The following is a 19,315-nucleotide window of genomic DNA, read 5'->3' on the forward strand; positions in this document are numbered from 1 at the left end:
AATTTCTGCTGGGGCTATAGCACCAGCTAGCACCACCTTAGCACCGCCCCTGATGGTGAGACATCGTTAGTTATTGCTATAAACATCAGTAAAAACTCATTTTAATGTGGCTTATTGATTCAGGAATTGATGTCCTGTTCTGAAGTCAGTGGGTTCTCCTTGAGCAATGTGAAGTTCACTAACTGAAAGCATGGATAAGGCATAAGGAACAATAACCTTCAATGGGGAAGTCAAAAGTTGAGGGCCTAGGATTACTTGGATGGCTGGGATTAATTGGAAAGTTCTTCAAAGAGCTAGCATGGGTATCGTGGGTTGAATGATCTTCTGTGCTGTGTTGTTCTGTGCCTTTAGCTTTTGTGAAGCACTGATTTAAATGATGCAAGAGACCCGAAGTTCCATAGTATTCACTTAACATGGTTCTATGGTAAAAAAAAATTAAAAAGTGGCCTTGACTCCATTCTAATCTTGTTGCTTTAAAGCTGTACTCATTACATTTCAGTACCCATTCCTCTTAGAAAACCATCAAGTCAAGCTATCAGAGTCTGCAAACTCTGCCAGCCAGGAAAAATCTACAGGATTATTGCTCTCTGGTGAAGCAAATGTATAGACATGAACATCAGAGTGGGTTTGATGACTCTGCCCCACCACCACTGGAGTATTGCCTGTCAGCACATACCTTGGCTTTACACTTGAAGAATGGTTCTTCTGATAAAGTTGGGTCTAACAAAGGTACATTACTGAGGGACTGCAGCAGTTCAAGAAGTGCCATCTTTCCACTAAGGTATTAAAACTAAGGCCCAACTTTAGACTTTGGACTTTAGGAAGGGTAAGAAGAAGGAACATATACCGATCCTCATAGAGGGATCAGAAGTGGAGAGAGTGAGCAGTTTCAAGTTCTTGGGTGTCAAGATCTCTGAGGATCTAACCTGGTCCCATCATATCAATGTAGTTATAAAGAAGGCAAGACAGTGACTAAACTTCATTAGGAGTTTGAAATGATTTGGCATCTCAACAAATACACTCCAAAACTTCTATAGCTGTACCATGGAGAGCATTCTGACAGGCTGCATCACTGTCTGGTATGGAGGGGCTACTGCTCAGGACCGAAAGAAGCTGCAGAGAGTTGTAAATCTAGTTAGCTCCATCTTGGGTACTAGTCTACAAAGTACCCAGGACACCTTTAAGGAATGGTGTCTCAGAAAGGCAGCTTCCATTATTAAGCACCTCCAGCACCCAGGGCATGCCCTTTTTTCTCTGTTACCATCAGGTAGGAGATACAAAAGCCAGAAGGCACACACTCAGCGATTCAGGAACAGCTTCTTCCCCTCTGCCATCCGATTACTAAATGGACATTGAACCTTTAGACAATAACTCACTTTTTTAATATACAGTATTACTGTTCTTGCACATTTTTAATCTATTCAATATACATATACTGTAATTGATTTACTTATTATTATTTTTATTTTATTTATTATTTTTTCTCTTCTATATTACGTACTGTATTGCATTGAACTGCTGCTGCTAAGTTAACAAATTTCACGTCACATGCCGGTGATAATAAACCTGATTCTGATTCTGTTACCTTTGGTTTCACTATTTTAGTCTTCTCTTCGATAGTGTCCATTGTATTACTTACATAAACTTTAAATGTTTAAAATCTCTCCTCCTCACCTGCAAACTCCTATGATCATTCTCAAGCTTCCAGTAATTGTACCCCACTCCTTCACCATTCCCCACTGATGATTCCCTCTCTCCTCTTATCTCCTTACCTGCCCATCACCTCCTTCTGGTTCTCCTCCTACTCCCTCTTCTTCCATGGTCTTCTATCCTCTCCTCTCTGATTCCTCCTTCTACAGTCCTTTATCCCTTTCACCAATTAATTTCCCAGCTCTTTACTTCACCCCTCCCCTGTCCCAGTTTCACCTATCACCTACCACCTTGTACTTCTTCCTTCCCTCCTTCCCATCTTCCCTCCTTCCCACCTTCTTACTCTAACCTCTCTCTCTTTCCAATCCTGATGAAGGGTCTCGGCCTGAAACGTCGACTGTTTACTCTTTTCTATAGATGCTGCCTGGCCTGCTGAGGATTTCCAGCATCTGCAGGCTTTCTTGTGTTTGTCATATCATAATGGTCACCCACCACCCTTTCATAGGTTTTAAGTCGAGCAATACCTTGATTTTAAAATTCTCACTCTTTTTTGAAATACAACCATCATCTCCCTGGACCCAATATCTATAGTCTCATCCAGCTCCGTAATGCTGAGGTTTCTGCACTCCACTAATTAGGTCCTCGACCTCATTACGAAATTTAATTACTCTATTGTTGTTTGTTGTGTCTGGGCTGTAAACTCTGGAAATTTCCTTCCCTAAACCTGAAACCCTTTTTAGTCCTTTAAGAGGACTTTAGAATGTGGATCTAAATGTGCCCATATTTATGTGTCTAAAAACAATTTAATCATGGTTCAATTGTTTCTAATTGCACAATCAGGAATCTGGCCTGAGCATGTCTAAGCTCAATTCAGCTCATCAAACTTCACCACTTCCTGGCATCAACTGCACATGTAATGGCACTATGAGTCACGAATCGAGTTCCTCCTTAACCAGCATAACTTACAGCTTTAATATGCAAACTCTCACCAATGAAATTTATCAACAATAATTAGGAGGATATTGCGCTGAGGTTAACAATGTTAAAAACTAGTCTTCACTCTAATATCTACCTTTTACATGTGGTATTGCCAACCTCCAATGTTTGGAGTACTTGAAACTTTATCATTGGTTGTCCTAGTCCGACTTGCAGCCTTTTTATACATCGAACACAGAAGAGTATGAGGTCTTTGTCCCATAGTGCTTTGCCAATCTTTTAACCTACTCCTTCCCTCTCACATAGCCCTCTATTTTTCTTCTTTCTATCTGAGAGTCTCTTAAATGTCTTCAATGCATCTGCCTCTATACCAACCCCAGCAGTACATTCCATGCACTTACCAGTCTGTGCAAACAAAAACACTGTCTCTGTTATCTTCCCATACTTTCTTCTAATCACATTAAAATTATGCCCTCACATATTAACCATTGCCACCTTCAGAAAAAGGCGATGACTGTCCACCCTATTTATGCCCCTAATCACCTTGTACACCTCTATCAAGTTTCCTCTCATCCACCTTCACTCCCAAAGCTCTGGCTCGCTGGACCTATCTTCATAAAACATGTCCCTAATCCAGGCAGCATCCTGGTAACTCTCCTGTGCACCGTCTCTAAAGCTTCCACATTCTCCCTATAATGAAGTGACCAGAACTGAACACAATACTTAGTGTTGTCTAAGCAGTTTTATAGAGCTACAACATTACCTTGCGGCTGTTGAACTTAATCCCCCAGTCACCAAAGGCCAACACACCTTGTGCCTTGTTAGGTGCTCTATCAATTTGCACAGCAACTTGGAGAGCTCCCCCTGCTCCTCCATACTGCTAAGAATACCACTGTTAACTTTGTACTTTCCCATCAAGTGTGACCTTCCAAAGTGTATCACTTCAGACTAATACCATGCATGTTAGCACTCTCTGCTGCAATGTCTATCTCATTGACCTTCCCACAATTTGCTGTGGAAAGGAGCCATTTGTGGCTTGGGATTTGATCAGATCTCGGGATTGCCTCATTCTCTGCTCTTCCTTAATTTTGTAGTTGTTTGTGGAGAATCATCTTGGGCATTAATGCTATACAGGGCATATGTCAAGTTCATCAAAAAATGAAATCCCATATCTGGACTTAGCTGTTTAACCAATACTTTATCTCCATTTTTAAATTATCTCTTTATTATCTACTAATATTGATTAGTCACGTCTTGATAACATTCCTGTCCAGCATCTTGGGCAACTTTGATTTATAAATAGAAATTGTTCGTGGGATCTTGTTATGTACAAATTTGTAACACATTTCCTACAACTTTGATTGCACTTCAAAACAAAATATTTTATTGGCTATGTAACAGTTGACGAACTACTGAGGTCACATCACTGATTTATTAAAGTTGCTGATCTAGTGAGACCAAGTTTTGATTGTTGCTTATGAGAAATATCAGTGAACGTTAAGATTTCAACATTTCGATGTGTGCACTGTTCACTTGTTTAAAAAAGGAAGAAGTGGTAAATAGGTTATAGCTTCACCCATTGCAGACACATTAATCCCCAATAACAGAGACTGGGAAATAGACTTGTCGATTTTCCATCCTGGTCTCCATTCTTGGAAGAATCATGCCTGAAAAGGTGAAGCATTGGCACAGTACACTGTATTTCAGTTTCTGAGCCACCCTGAGCCTTGGAACATCCTGTTACACACATCTGTCCATTCTCATTGTCGCCTGTGGCCAATACAGACCTATCTCAATGTTGAGGTACATCACTCAACATGTATGGCCTTTTCGAGGCAGTATTTGAATTTTTTAAATAAATGAATGTTTGTTAAAAAGGTGCTCCCTAATTTCAGGTGTACAAGATGATAAGAGGCATAGATCAAGTTGACAGCCAGAGGCCTTTTCCCAGGACAGGAATGGCTAACGTGAGGGGGTGTAATTTTAAGGTGATTGGAGGAAAGTATAGGGACTGTCAGAGGTAGGATTTTTACACTGAGACTGGTGGGTGTGTGGAACGTATTTTCAGGGGTGGTGGTAGAGGCAGACACTTTAGGGACATTTAAGAGACTCTTAGGCATATTAAGTAAGTAAGGCATCCGTTAGTCTTGCGAGACCATGGATCTGCACCTGGAAAGTCTTCACTCTCCAGGGCGCAGGCTTGGGCAACGTTGTATGGAAGACCGGCAGTTGCCCATGCTGCAAATCTCCCCTCTCCACGACACCGATGTTGTCCAAGGGAAGGACACTAGGGCCAATACAGCTTGGCACCAGTGTCGTCGCAGAGCAATGTGTGGTTAAGTGCCCTGCTCAAGGACACAACACGCTGCCTTGGCTGGGGCTCGAACTCACGACCCTCAGGTCGCTAGTCGAATGCCTTAACCACTTGGCCACGTGCCCACGGATAGGCATATAGATGATAGAAAAATGAAAGGGTATGTGGGTAGGTAGGTTTAGATTGAGTTTAGAGTAGGTCAGCTCAACATTGTGGGCCAAAGGGCCTGTACTGTATTGTAATGTTCTATGTTGTAGATGTCCTTGCCTATAATTTAGTTATGTGCTTCTCCCACTCCAAGTTCAGGGGTCATTCACTGGTGGAAATATTTTATGTATACATACCTATCAAACTACACTGAACACCTTTGTGGGATCCTATCACAATCTTCTATATTCATAGGCATTCAGGCCATGTTTATGCAACCTGTTCTCCCAAGCTGGCCTCATGTATTAGGCTCAAGCCTCTGGCATAGGACAGAAACCCTTTTGATTTTCAACCAACATGAGTGAGACACAAGCGACTACAAATACTGGAATATGGAACAATCTGCTGAAGGAACTCAGTGAGGCAAGCAGTGTCTGTGGGGAGAAAGGAACGGTCGATGTTTCAGCTCAAAACCTTGTGTCCCAGATGCTGCCACTCTGATTGTTGGCCTTGCTAATTAAACAAATGTGGGGTAAAGCTTTACATGATCGATCATTTGGGAATCTGCAGACATTCGGAAGGGACATAATGATTATTTTTCCTCCAACTTTATTTTAAAGTTTTCAGTGAACATTAGCTCAACAAATACATTTGATTGAACAAGTGAGAAAAAGTTACACAGATATATCAGGAAGTCACATGTAAAACTATAAATGAATACACCACTATCCCAGAGAGTAACACACTATAAATGCAAGGGTACAATGTTAACCTTACAAAAGAAGCCAACCAAGCCTTTAGTGCAAAGGAGAGTTATCATAGTGATACCAGACTTGAGAAATTGGATTTCTGTTGAAGAGCTGGGATTGCTCTTAAAGCAGAAAAAATGATGGCCAGGTTTAATTTTTTCATGATTATTATACAGGGTTAGTAAGACAAAACTTTTTCCAAAGTTAGTAACCAAATTGATAATTACCAAAAGGAGGATAGGGGAGTGGAGAAACAATTTTATGCTATGTGGTGTGCTTTGGAATGCATTGTCTGAAAAGGTAGTGGGAGGAGATTCCTGTGGACTTTTTTCAACAGTGAATGGGTTAACATAAAATGTGACTGTATTACTGTGATACAAATCTCAGGACATCCCAAAATATTTCACAATCAGTGAAGTACGATATTAAATTGTGGACATTGTTACACAGTTCACTAGGGGCAAGCTTCTGCGATCAACTATGACCTGACCATTTGCTTTTTATAGCAATGATGCCTGATGTTTAACGAGGACAACCTTGAGATAATGTCATGTACACTGTAATGTTCATTTATGAACAACCAGATAGTCATCTTGAAGAACTTCATCTTTTGATTCTGATAACTGTTTATGGGAGATTGCTGTGTAAAAATTAGCTGCTTCATTTCTAACATTGTAGTAAGGACAACGCTTGCTGTCTGCAAGGTGCTGTTTCATGGGAAAAGCCTGTAAAATGTGCTATATGGAAAACCTTTCCTGTTCAAATTGCTAAGAGGCTGTGGAGGAAGAACAGGAGGAGTGAGATTAATTAGATATTTCTTTCAAAGCTCATATGTGGCAATCTGAATGGCTGCTTACGTACTGTTGGATTCTGTTTTCATTGTTAAACTCTTATGAGGTTGTTACCATTCTAGCCAAAGCATGAAAGGTGCATCCCCTTTCTCAGCACTAAAACAATGAATACCAATAGAACACGCTGATTGGGAAGAGCATCAACACTTCACTCTGGTCCACAATGGAACCAACATTCCCTGGAGGGAGGATCAGGAGCAAATACTGTTGAAAGCATGGACAAGCAGAAGGCTGCTAGATCTTTTAGTTCTGTTATGAACACAACATTTGCTGTAAACACTACAGAGCTATTATTAATGTGTAATACGCTCAGGTGTGCACACCTCTCCTCAGCTGAATGAAGGTGAGAGTGATATTGCAAAAAACAGTTACAAATTGTACAGCTAAAACTAGAGTATTACCAACATCTGCATAGCATAAATATACACAGCAGTACATTCCTCCTGAAAATATCAAATATAACGATACAGAAACAAACATGCAGTAAATAAATTATACGGTATTTACAGGTGGTGATGGCACTCGGAGAATTAAATCTAGCTGAGTGAGTTGAACATGTTGGGATTGTACTTCAAACACCGTCAGGAAAAAAAACTGAATTAAAAAAATGTTTCCAATGGGACAATTTGTTCTCTTTAATATTTCAACAGATTGTGATTTTTTTTTATTTGTTCTGGCATGTTAATGTTCCTTCATCTCTGGGATATAGCATCCAGAACTAGTCTCTTTTATTTAATCTTGCCTGGGCCTAGCAAATCCATTGCAGTGGAATCAGAAGTCCCTGATTCTAACCTTCTCCCTCCTTACAACCCTTCAAGAGTCTGTTTTCATCCACTTTTGCCTTGTTGGGCCTGATTCCCATTACTCCAGCCTTGGCGCGTGTACCTTCACAGTTCTGAAATTCTCTCAATAAACCTTTACCACTCTACCCTCCTTTAAAGTACTCCTTAAAACCCATCTCCACGGTCATCTTTCAATATATCTCCAGTGCCTCAGTTTCAAACTCTGTTTAACTGTTATATTCTGTTAATCTCTCCTATTTTACTTAGAGGTTAACATGCAATGTTAAAGGAGCTAGGCAAGTACATTGGATACTTTTAAAAGACGTTTGGATAGTGTTACGTACCCCGTAACTGGGTTGCCAAACCAGCAGAAATGGATCACTCAGTTGGAGTCTGGATTACTAGAACTAAGAAAGTTTTATTAAAGAAACAAGCAACACAGTACTCTAATCAAAAGGATAATGAATGCAACAGTTCAGCAATGATAAACATACATGTACATAGAATTCAGATAACAGAATCAAACAAGCTCTATCGTTGTCTAGGGGTAAATGACCAGTTTCAAAGTGACGCAAAGTTCAGTTCAATTTAGTTCAGTTCAGTTCGCAGTAATCGCTGCCGTGGCGATGGACAGTGGGGGGAAGGAGAGAGAGAGCAAAACGAATGAATATTCAAGGCTTCCACACAGACCTTCGCAGTCAGCTTTCGGGCGAGTCCTTTGTGATGTCATCTGAGGTCACTGACCGTGACCCCTCCGTTTCCAGATGCGATAGTTTCCCTGCGCTGAACCTGGCACCCAGGCAAGGGTGGACACACACCAGGTTCCCGCCGATCGTGCCCTTCCACCCTGTGCATTTATTGCCCGGTACTTCCCACCGACTTGTGAGAGACGCACCACTTCCAGGGTCTTGTTACCTCGGGTGTCGTGTGTGTCGCCTTAGCGAACCTGTCCCTTTTTATCCCCCTGCTGGGCTATCGCCTGTCCATCACTTCAAACAGTTCGGGGTTCAAAGGGGGAGCCGCTCTTGCCAGCTCTCCTTCCTTCATTAACATCTCCACACGCTGCTCCATTGTTTTCCTTATCTCCCTCTCTTCTGAAGACAGGCGGCAGACCAACTGCTGATCCCACTGGTGCCAGCACAGGACAGCTACATCTTAATCTATGTGTATTCTTGTCACAATAGGCACATGGAGGTAAGGAAGAAGGAGGGATACGGGCGTGGTGTAGGTAGGAGGGATTAGTATTTGGGTGCTTTTGATTTGCTTTTTAACTGGTTCAGCACAACACAGTGGGCCAAATGGCCTGTTCCTGTGCAGTACTGTACTACATTCTATCTTCTCACCATCTGATTGTCAACTGTTGCTAGTTAAAGACCGCACATAATGACACAGAAGTGCAAAGCCAAAACTATTTCTGACCCATGCTTTACACATGCATTGCAAATTAGGTGTGAAGATCCTAAGTTTTTTTTATTGCCACATTTACAGTATGGCAAGTGGTTATGTCACAGAGTCACTCTGGATGACTGACCTGGAGGGATAAATTCAGAGACTACCACAGCAACTGGGAAATTGAATCATTCTCGGATTGTGAAAACTAATATTTATAAAAGTGACAATGATAACAACAAACTGTTCATAATCTCATCTGATTCACGCATGTCAATTAGCGAAATAAATCAACCATTCTAATCCAATTCTGGTTTATACGTGGCTCCAGCAATGTAGTTGAACCTCAAAAATAGCCCTACCAGTCGCTCAGTGCCAGGGCAATTAGGAACAGGCGACAGGGGCTGATCCTGCAAACAGCAACACACTCTGTGGAAGAACGTAAACCAGAAGTGAGCAGTTGCACCTCTCCCAGTATGCCAAAGTTACTGTGAAGTTGAAACACAACAGACCCTGGAAATGCTTTTGAGGCTGAGACAAGCTGTTAGCATACCATGACCTTCAGATACAATGAAGTATTTCTCAAGTGTTGTCGTCGACGTAACATGGAAAACACTGAAAATTTTACACCAAGATACTAACTCCCAGCATTGGGGCCCTTTAAAAACATTGGCGAATAGTTCATTTGATTTCTTAAACCTTGGAGGTAATTTTTTATTTGTTTCTTGGCAGGAAGCTGATGTTTGGAATGCATAATCAGTTCCCTTTTGCCAAGATATTTCAATATCATCGGCCCAATTTTCTGCAATCATCTGCTTGCAGTGTGACTTACAAGGCTGGACAGGCTGCCGTTTCATATTTACAGTCAGAGCCTTTAATGTAAGTCCAAGACCCATTGCTGATAGGATTAGGGAGGGCTTTTAAAACAAAGGAAGAACTTGAATTTTTCAGTGCCATTCATAACTCTCGGACATCCCAAAGTGCTTCAAAGCCAATGAGATACAGTATGTATTCTTTTGATTGTAATACTTGAAACACAAAGTGATGATGGCCAATTCTGGGGTCTATTGTTGGCAGAAGCAAAAGAAAATTCAATATATTTGAGAAATTAGGAAGGAATATGGGAGAACTAATGCTAAACCTAGTTAGACTGACATCCTCAAGTCTGAATTTTCTTTGGACTGTCAATAGTTACACAAGTTCTTCCCTCTTTTAATTCAAGCACCCCCGAGACATACAATCTTCCCAAATGTGCAGGCTCCTTCGTTAGTGGCACCTGACAAATCCCTAGTTTCTATCAGTTCATTTTTGGAGGCTGATCCTTCATGAACCTAAGCCTAAATTATGAAATTTCCTCCCTCGACTTCTCTGATTTATTTTCCCTCCTCTCATTAAGCCTACGGTATCTTTCTGACCAAACAATTGGTCATCTGTCTTAATCGTTCCTTACTTGGCCCAGTGTCAAGTTTGGTTTGATAACAGCCTGGCGAAGCTCGTGAGAAGTTTTACTCTGTTCAGGGCAGTAATTAAATCCAATTTGTTGTGTTTTGATGCAATTGCTAGAAGTCAAAAAGTCAGCCATGGCTGGTTTTGTTCCCTAAAGGACTTAAATGATTCAGATTTTTATGACAAGTATCAGTAATATTTACTGAGTCCAATATGCTACTTCCAGATTTCCACTAGTAGGAACTGGCTGAGAGCAAAGGAATTGTTTGACATGAACATCCCCAAAGCCTATCTAGTTAGCCTCTGCCATCATGACATTATGAAAACAAGGTTGCTGTCTAATTACTGTAATAATCTCAGCGAATGAGTTTGCAACAAACCCAGGCTGAGGAAGTTACGGTCATCTACCTACAGGAAAGGTGTAAATAAGGTTGAAAGAGGACAGAGGAAAGTTACAAGGATGTTGCTGGGTCTGGAAGATCTGAGTCATAAGGAAAGATTGAATAGGTTACGGATATGGAGGGCTATGGTCCCGGTGCAGGTCGATGGTAAGCAGTTTAAATAGTTTGGCATGGACTAGACAGGCCAAAGGGCCTGATTCTGTGCTGTACTTTCCTATGACTCTAAGCCCCTTCTGTTGGACTGTTATGGGACCTGGAACATAGAAGAGCGCAGTAAAGGAACAGGCCCGTCAGTCCTCTACGTATGTGCCAGCCAAGAACATTTCAACTAATCCCATCTGCCTGCACATGACCTACATCCCTCTAATCCCACTATTTCCTGCCTGTTCAGGTGTCTGGCCAAATGTTTCTTAAAGGTTACTATCATATCTGCTTCAGTCATTTTCCCTGAGAGTGCATTCCAGATAGCTACCACTCTGTGTGTAAAAAGACCTCCTTTGGACATTTCTGCTCTCACCTTGCTATGCCAGCTAGTATTTGACTATTTACACCCCTGGTAAAGCACCCTGACTACCTACCCTATCTATGCCCCTCATAATCTTACATACTTCTGTCAGGCTCCCTCAATATCCAATACTCTTGAGAATGCTGTCTAAGTTTGTCCAGCCTAGTGGATCTAGCTCTGAAGTAACCCACCACAGTATCGCGGGCCTAGAAGAAGCAGCTTTTCAGTCATAGTGGGGAAGTTCCCTTCGCCGGGGGGTGGGTGTTTCTCGTTACTGGAGCAAAATTGGTGCTTGTGAGTAATCTGATTGTTATTGACGTTGGGAGGGTTGAGAGCCACAGGTTTCTGGGAGTGAACATCACCGATTGCCTGTCACGGTCCAACCGTGTTGACACCACGGCCAAAACAGCTCGCCAGTTCCTACACTTCCTTAGGAAGCGAAAGGAATTTGGCATGTCCACATCTACTCTTACAGGTTTAATTGATGCACCTATCTGGATGCATACGGCTTATTATTGGAATTGCTCTGCACGCGGCCACAAGCTGCACGAGTTGTGTACACACAGCTCAGCACATCATGGAAACCAGCCTCCCCTCTACAGACTCTGTCTATACTTCTCCCACCCTCAGTAAAGCAGCCACCGTAGTCAAAACTCCACTCATCCCAGACATTCTTTCTTCTCCCCTCTCCTATCAGGCAGGAGATACAAAAGCCTGAAAGCTCATACCACCAGGCTCAAGGACAATTTCTACCCAGCTGTTGTAAGACTGTTAAATGGGACCCTAAGGTGGACTCTAGACCTCGTAATCTACTACATTATGATCTTGTATCTTATTGTTTACTGCACTGCTCTTCCTCTGTGGCTGTTACATTTCATTTTACATCGTTATTGTTTTAACTTGTTCTACCTCAGTGCACTGTGTAATGATTTGGCCACTATAAAGTCTGCAAGACGAGCTTTTCAATGTATCTTAGTACATGCAGCAATGATAAACCAGTTCCAAGATGTGCGCTAATCACAGATGAGTTTGACTTATATTGTAAGTTCACAAAGGAAATATCTTACATACAATCTGCTTTGTATCTAGTCTTTCTGTAGCTAAAGTGGACAGTTTCATCAGCACAGTACCCTTCAGTTTTACAATGAATCTTGAAAAGAAACCTTACTTCTTATTATTGAAACAATCTGCACCCCCCCCCATCCATCCATCCTTCTCACCAATACATCTGGCCATCAGTGTTGTACCTCCAAGTGGACCACAGCCATGGCGTTGGGTTTGAAGGCTCACATGCCTCAATGACCCAGAGAGCTATGTTGGCTGGAGTCAGAGCTTTATGCTTTGGCCCTTGGTAGGATCACCCATGCCGAACAGGTCAAAGGGTAGTGGCCACTTGTCCCTCAGTCCTCCATGTTTGAGGGGGGAGGGGGGCTGGGGGTTCAGCTCAGGGCTAACAACCCTGACTGGTGAAACAAAGCTATCAACAGAAACAGCAACGAAGAATCACTACACATCTGAGTGTGACAGAATTCCTGAGTCTCCCCCCAGAACTTGCGTGGCTGGCAGAAGTGAAAAACAAGCTACTGGCACGCTAATGGAAGCCCGAACAGTGCCAAAGATGGAAGACGTTCATTTCTGCCCTAAACGGCAGGGGCAGAACGGGCAGTAGCCTGGTCTCTCAATCAGGAGCTACACACAGGTACAAGGCGGGGAAGGATAACAGGTTTCGTTCTATACCTTTATTTGGGCAGCTTGATTGTTGCTGTTTTCGATACTCATTACTTATTGACAGGTTTTGAAGTAAATGGGATTGAATTCTCTGACTGCTGTGGCAGGATTTCGACTGCCTTCCTTTAAGCCAAGGGTTCTCAACCTGGGGTCCGCTAATGGTAGGAGTCTATGGCATAAAAAAGGTTGGGAACACCTCCACCATAAATCCAGTACCACTATTTAGCATACCACCAGATCACTCTAACCATATTCCATCTGCAATAGTTCACCAGAGGCACTAAGCCCCACGCCCAGCCACTGAACAGAGCGAAACTATCAGTGCCACCATGTCCTGAGCTACAGCGTCAGCTCCACCACAGAGCAGCTTGAGACATTCTCTCTAACTCCCTCCCCTCTGGCTTCATGTCACGCAGAAACCCGCGACCACCTAGTCTCTTCATAATTACAGGAGGCTTCAGTCGTGTTAACCTGCAGGACATTTTACCCAAATTCCAGCAACACGTCACCAGAGGAACAAACAGACTGGACCATGTTTATACAAAGCCAACCCACACACTCATCTTGGCCTCTTGACCACATCTCCGTAATGTTAGCCCCAGTGTACTGACCTCTGCTGAAAATAGAGAAGCCAGCCAAGAAGACCCGCACTGTATGGCCAATGCTCAAGGAGCCCGTCACAAATGGAGAAGACTCAGACCTCAAGGAATACGTCTCGCCTGTTACCGGCTATATCAGTAAGCTCGTAGACGGCGTTGGTACCTCAGGAAAGGTCATCCCAGAAGCCCTGGCCGAACGCAAAGGTGCGCTCCCTACTTAAACCCCGGGACATTACTGTCAAGTCCAGTGGCAGAGCAACTCCTGGAATAGCCAGGAGAAACCTCGTTTCAGGCATCAAGAGGGCAACTACCTACACACTAAAAATTCAGGAATACCTGCCTGATAACAGACTCTGATGTATATGGCTGGCTATCGAGGTCATTACTGACTATGCAGGAAAAACAACGTGGACTGTACCAGTGACACCTCCCTGACGCTCCAAACAACAAGGAATGCAACACAACAGCGTCCAAGAAAGCTACTCCCCTCCCAGGTGAGCAGCTGCTGTCTGTATCAGAAGCTGATGTGAGAAGGACTCTGCAGAGAGTCAACCCCCATAAGGCGGCTGGGTCAGGCAACATCCCTGGCTGAGTACTCGGGGAGTGTGCACACCAGCTCACTGACGTCTTCAACACTTCACTCATCCAGTCTGCTGTCCCCACACGCTTCAAATCAGCCACCATCATCCCTGTACCAAAGAACCCTACACCTTCAGAACTAAACAACCACCGCCCAGTGGCACTGACGCCAATCATCATGAAGTGCTTTGAACGGCTGATAATGGCACACATCACAAACCCTATTCCTGCCACACTGGACATTCGCGAGTATGCTTACTGACAGACGCCATAGCATTGTCACATTGACACGACACTGGTGGGGCTGATCCCCAACAACAATGAGACGGCCCACAGAGAGGAGGTGGAAGAGTTCGAGGACTAGCACCAGGCAGACAGCCTCTGCCTTAATGTTAAGAAGGCAAAGGAGATGGTTATCGACTTCAGGAGAACTCGCTCCACTCACACCCCTCTTTACATTGGCAGCACAGCGGTGGAAACTGCGAGCAGCTTCAAACTCGTGGGAGACCACATCACACACAAACTCTCATGGTCCCAGAACACACCGTACACAGTCCAGAAAGCTCTGAGATGGCTGAGGAGAGCTGGAGTATGCACATCCATACTCATGTCATTCTACAGTGCACAGGAGAAAGCATCCTAACAAAGTGCATCTCTGCCTGATACGGAAACTGCACCACGGCAGACAGGAAGGCTCTACGGCGGGTAGTCAAAACTGCCCAACGCATCACTGGCACCAGCCTACCCACCATCAAGGGCAGTATATACAAGAAGCTGCCAGGAATAGGCCAGTAATATCATGAAGGGGCTCCCAACCACCCTGCTCACGGACTGCTTGTCCCGCTCCCATCAGGGAGGAGGCTACGTAACATCCACATCAGGGCCACCAGACTCGGAAACAATTACTTTCCCCAAGCAGTAAGGCTGATCAACACCTCCACCCACTAACTCACTCCTCTACACCCCCAAACACCACTACTTTATCATTTGCTTCAGTCACCTCATGTACAGACACCCCTGTGCCTAGTGTCACTTTATGAAAATACAATCAATCTGTTTATAAGCTATCTTATGTATTTATATTTATTGTGTTTTTTAAATATTATTACTGTGTTCTTTATCTTTTGTGGGATTTTTTTGTGCTGCATCAGATTTGGAGTAGCAATTATTATCTTGTTCTACTTTACACTTGTGTACAGGAAATGACATCTTGAATCTTGAATCAAAAACCCCCAGCCCATCAGTTTATGCTCTTGTTCAGACCAGGATCCCAGAAGGGAAGGGATGAAACTTCAGCCAAAGAGGTATCACAATGAAGGGTCCACGTTTCAGAATTGGGTGTGATCTTCCTTGATTGTGTCTACTGTTGTAGAATTCTTCACTTCTTGACTCAAAATATATAAAAAGTCACGTAGAAAACAAGCTGCAGTCACTATAGAGTTCAGTATGTACAGATTTTACAACAGAGCTGCCAATTCAGGGTCAAGGAAAGTCCATGGTGTTCACTGCCGGTCTTCTCTGCTCCTCTGATCATTGCCGCGGATCCTGCGATTCCTTTGCCCCGAAGGGTAGGGCACAATCCGTGACTGCACGGGTCGTGTTTGGACCATTCTCCTCATTTCCGCCCCAATTTCTGCTATGGTCTCACTCGGAGAGTTCTGGAGGCGCTGGAAGAGACTCTGGTGGGTCACGGACTTCTCCTGACAGCTGAAGGTCAGGGCGTTGCCTATGTCCACCTTCATCTCTCGGGAAAAGCCATCAGAGGTGCCATCAAAGCAGCGGCCAATGGCGATCTCCTTGGCCACCCTGGGGTTCTGATCCGTCACGGTGTAGATGCCGTAATTGTGGCCCAAAGGGTCGACGGGGGCCAGCATGCTAAATGCTGACGTGTCATTGTTCACGGCCGATGGCGGGTGTCTGTGCAGGTACTCCTGCAACAGGCTGTTAATTGCAGTTCGGCGGCAGTTACCCTGGGGTATCAGTGTCACGAGGGTGCGGTCCACTGTGCTTTGGTCGAACAGCATGCCACTACACTTGAACTCGACGCAAGTCGACGAAACATTCGCCTTGACCAGGTCGTGGACACTGCGGGCATCACGGATGCCGTAAAGCTGCCCCGTCGTCTCTGGGTGAGTGCCGCCGTAGTTTCGCGACCTCACCATGACCTCCACTGGTCCATTCACCTTGACCTTGATGTAGCAAGCACGGAACTCTTGTGGGTTTGGCCACCAGGCGAGGTGGTCACCGGTCCAGCTGGTCAAGTCATTCTCCTCAAAGGGAACCACGTTGTATTCATACTTGTCCTTCTCCACTTTGTAAAACCTGAAGTGGTTGGCCGAGATGGGAGCGTTCTCGCAGTCCTTCATGTTCTGATATGCATATATGGGCCCATCAGTTTCATCAATGTTGTTTGCGTTGGGCTTGGGGAGGTTGATTCTAAAGGCCGTCTTCTTCAGCTGCTTGTCATCATGGTCGGTCCTCCTGTACTCCAGTTTGCCCAGGAAGGGCTGAGATACTCCAATCACATTGGGGTTCATCTTAGGACTTGAGGCAGCGGCTTCCAGCTCCTCGGCGCCAAGAGTGGCCGTGACGTAAGCAGTGTAGGCATCCGGCCGGTCAGCGTCGCAGAAGGCGGGGAGGCAGGCTCCATTGGGCCCGGTTATGACACTGTCAAAACGCCCCCAAGCCCGAGGGTTGGCCTTATAACCAGGCAGTGGCTCCAGATTAATCAGGGAAATCACCGCTCCCTCCAGCTGCTCTCCAGGCAGGAACTTCTCACTCATATAGGCCCGAACTTTAACATAGCAACGCCTGCCCTCGGGAACGTCCAGGTTGAAGAGCCGCCGCTCCCGGATCTCTATGTTGCCGATCAGGAACGTCCTCTCCTCGCGCTTGTTCCGCTTCTTCTTCTCAATGTGGAAGAGGCTCTCCTCCTCCCAGAAACCAGTGTCTGGATTCAGTGACCACAGCTTCATCTTCTGAATGTGCTCTGGCATCTTGACGCTGGCTGTGTCCAGGTACACCTGCGCTCCAGAAACATCCAGAGGCTGGTTAGATGGCTCCTCCCAGAAGTCTGCCGAGAACATGCCGTAGGTCCTCAGTGGCTGGACATTGCCCTCACTATCCACAAACCTGAGGTCGCTCGAAGCCGACATGGCCAGACTGATATTTCTGGGGTCCAGAAAGGTCACACTAGCTTTGACCTTTCCACTGTAACTCTCCCCATTTCTTCTACGGAAGGAATCAGGTGGAATGTCAATCTCCCCAATGGTGTCCTCCCCTTCCATTTCCCCCAGAGGTATGGTGGTGCCTTTACGGGAGTCAACTTCAATTGTTTCTGACTTTCGCATCAGCTTAACCATGTAGTACACTGCACCACTCCTGCGGTCAAAGGGCAAGACTTTAACGGTGTCCACAAACTTGCCCAGCCTGTCCACAAACTGCACAACGAGCCTTTCTGTCCCTTGGGGCACCTGAACGGTGAAGGTCCCCTTGTAGCTAGTCAGGCCGACGAGCTCACCCCCGATGAAGATCTGTCCGAACCGGAGGGGCTCCCCGTTATCCGCCGCCACTGCCTGCCCTCGGATCAACACTCTGGGCTCCGTGCACCTCTTGCAGCCGCACTTGGTTACCACCTTGACAGGGAGGGTGTATCCCTGGCAAGCGATCTCCTTCCGCTTTGTCCGCTTCACCCCGCAGCAGTAACTGGTACCGTCCTTACACTGGAACTCGTCGTTCAAATTGCCAGCACAACCAACACTGGGACACTTCCTGACATTGTAGTAGAAGGAATTGGTGGCAGCTTGGAAGCAGTTCTCGGGGAGTCTGATGAAGTGCTCCACTGGTTCTGACTTACACTTTGGCTGTCCTTTGGCTGAGGGAAAAAAGAGATACAAGCACAAAGAGATTAGGTCAAAGCACTTGCAGCTGGCAAACAGGCCACCTAGCAACAAAGGTTAACATACAACACATTCCAGGGTACTTCACAGGGCAGCAGGCACACAGGCACCGGCGTTTGGACAAATGACCATATTCTTCGTGAAAGGATGAGGAGTTAAAGTGCGTTAGGTGGGTAGAAGATTTAGGGAGGAAATTCCAGGATTTAGGGGCAAAAAGTAATGTACTGGAGGACTTCAGCGTGGTAGGCAGGAGCTGTGGGACGAGAGCACTTGTCAACGTTTCAGGTCAAAGGGCTGCATCGTGAGTGGTGCTGCTCTAATTTTGCCCTTGCTAATTAATCAGCTGAGCACGTTTGTGACAAACCTTCAAATACACAGGGCTGTGGGAACCTGCCATGGGGATCCTTGTCAAATGCCTTATTAATGTCCACATAGACAACACCCACAGCACTACCTTCATCAGTCACCTTTCTTACCACCTCGAAAAACTCAATCAAGTTAGTAAGGCACAATTTGCCCCACACAAAGTCATGCTGATTGACCCCATAGTTTCCAAATGCTCATAAATCCTATCCCTAAGAATCTTCTCCAATAGTTTCCTTACCACTGAAATGAGACTCACAGGTCTATAGTTCCCAGGGTTATACTTCAATATTGGAAAAACATTGGCTACTTGCTAGTCCCACAGGACCTGTGGCGAGAGAGGACAAGAAGATCTTGGTCAAGGCCCCAGTCATCTCTTTTCTTGCTGTTCTCAGTAACCAAGGGTACATACGATCATCCGTAGGGGGACTTTTCCACCCTAATGCTCTTCAAGATTTCTTCTCAAAATGCCTTACCATATCGGCGTGCTCCACACAGATCTTACTACCCTCCATGTCCATCTCCTTGGCTAATACAGATGAAATGTCCTCACTTAGGACGTCACCTAACTCCTCACCTCAAACACAAGTTAATTCTTTTTATCCTTGAGTTGTCAAACCTAATTATCCTCTTGCTCTTGATTAATGCATGGAATGCCCTGGGATTCTCTTTAATCCTACTTGCCAAGGACTTTTCTTGACCATTCAATTTTAGCATCCTAATCCTTACATATGGTTCCTTTTCCTTCTTGATAAAATTCATCACTTCTCTTGACATCCAAGATTACTTTACTTAGCCATCCTTGTGGAACAAATCTGCCCTGTTCCCTGTGTGGCTGATCTTTAAAAACCCTCCACATGTCAGATGTGGACTTGCCCAAACAGAGCGGTTCCGAATTAACTCTGCCTAGCTCCTGTCTAATACTCTTGTAATTTCCCCTGCTCCAATGTAATATTCTCCCGCAAGGGTAACAGACA

General features: G+C 44.7%; 1 protein-coding gene across 1 annotated transcript in view; it reads right to left on the bottom strand.

Moving 5' to 3' along the window:
* Nucleotides 1–14,527: 14,527 nt before the first annotated feature.
* cilp2 (cartilage intermediate layer protein 2) overlaps nt 14,528–19,315 on the bottom strand; it is a 31,168-nt gene continuing 26,380 nt past the window's right edge. Inside the window, exon 9 of the mRNA XM_072243919.1 lies at nt 14,528–17,950. Coding sequence (XP_072100020.1) covers nt 15,579–17,950 — 2,372 coding nt within the window. The 3' untranslated portion in view covers nt 14,528–15,578. The remainder of the gene's footprint in view (nt 17,951–19,315) is intronic.

This window comes from Mobula birostris, chromosome 26, assembly GCF_030028105.1.
Source record: "Mobula birostris isolate sMobBir1 chromosome 26, sMobBir1.hap1, whole genome shotgun sequence".
In the NCBI taxonomy this organism is placed as follows: Eukaryota; Metazoa; Chordata; class Chondrichthyes; order Myliobatiformes; family Myliobatidae; genus Mobula; species Mobula birostris.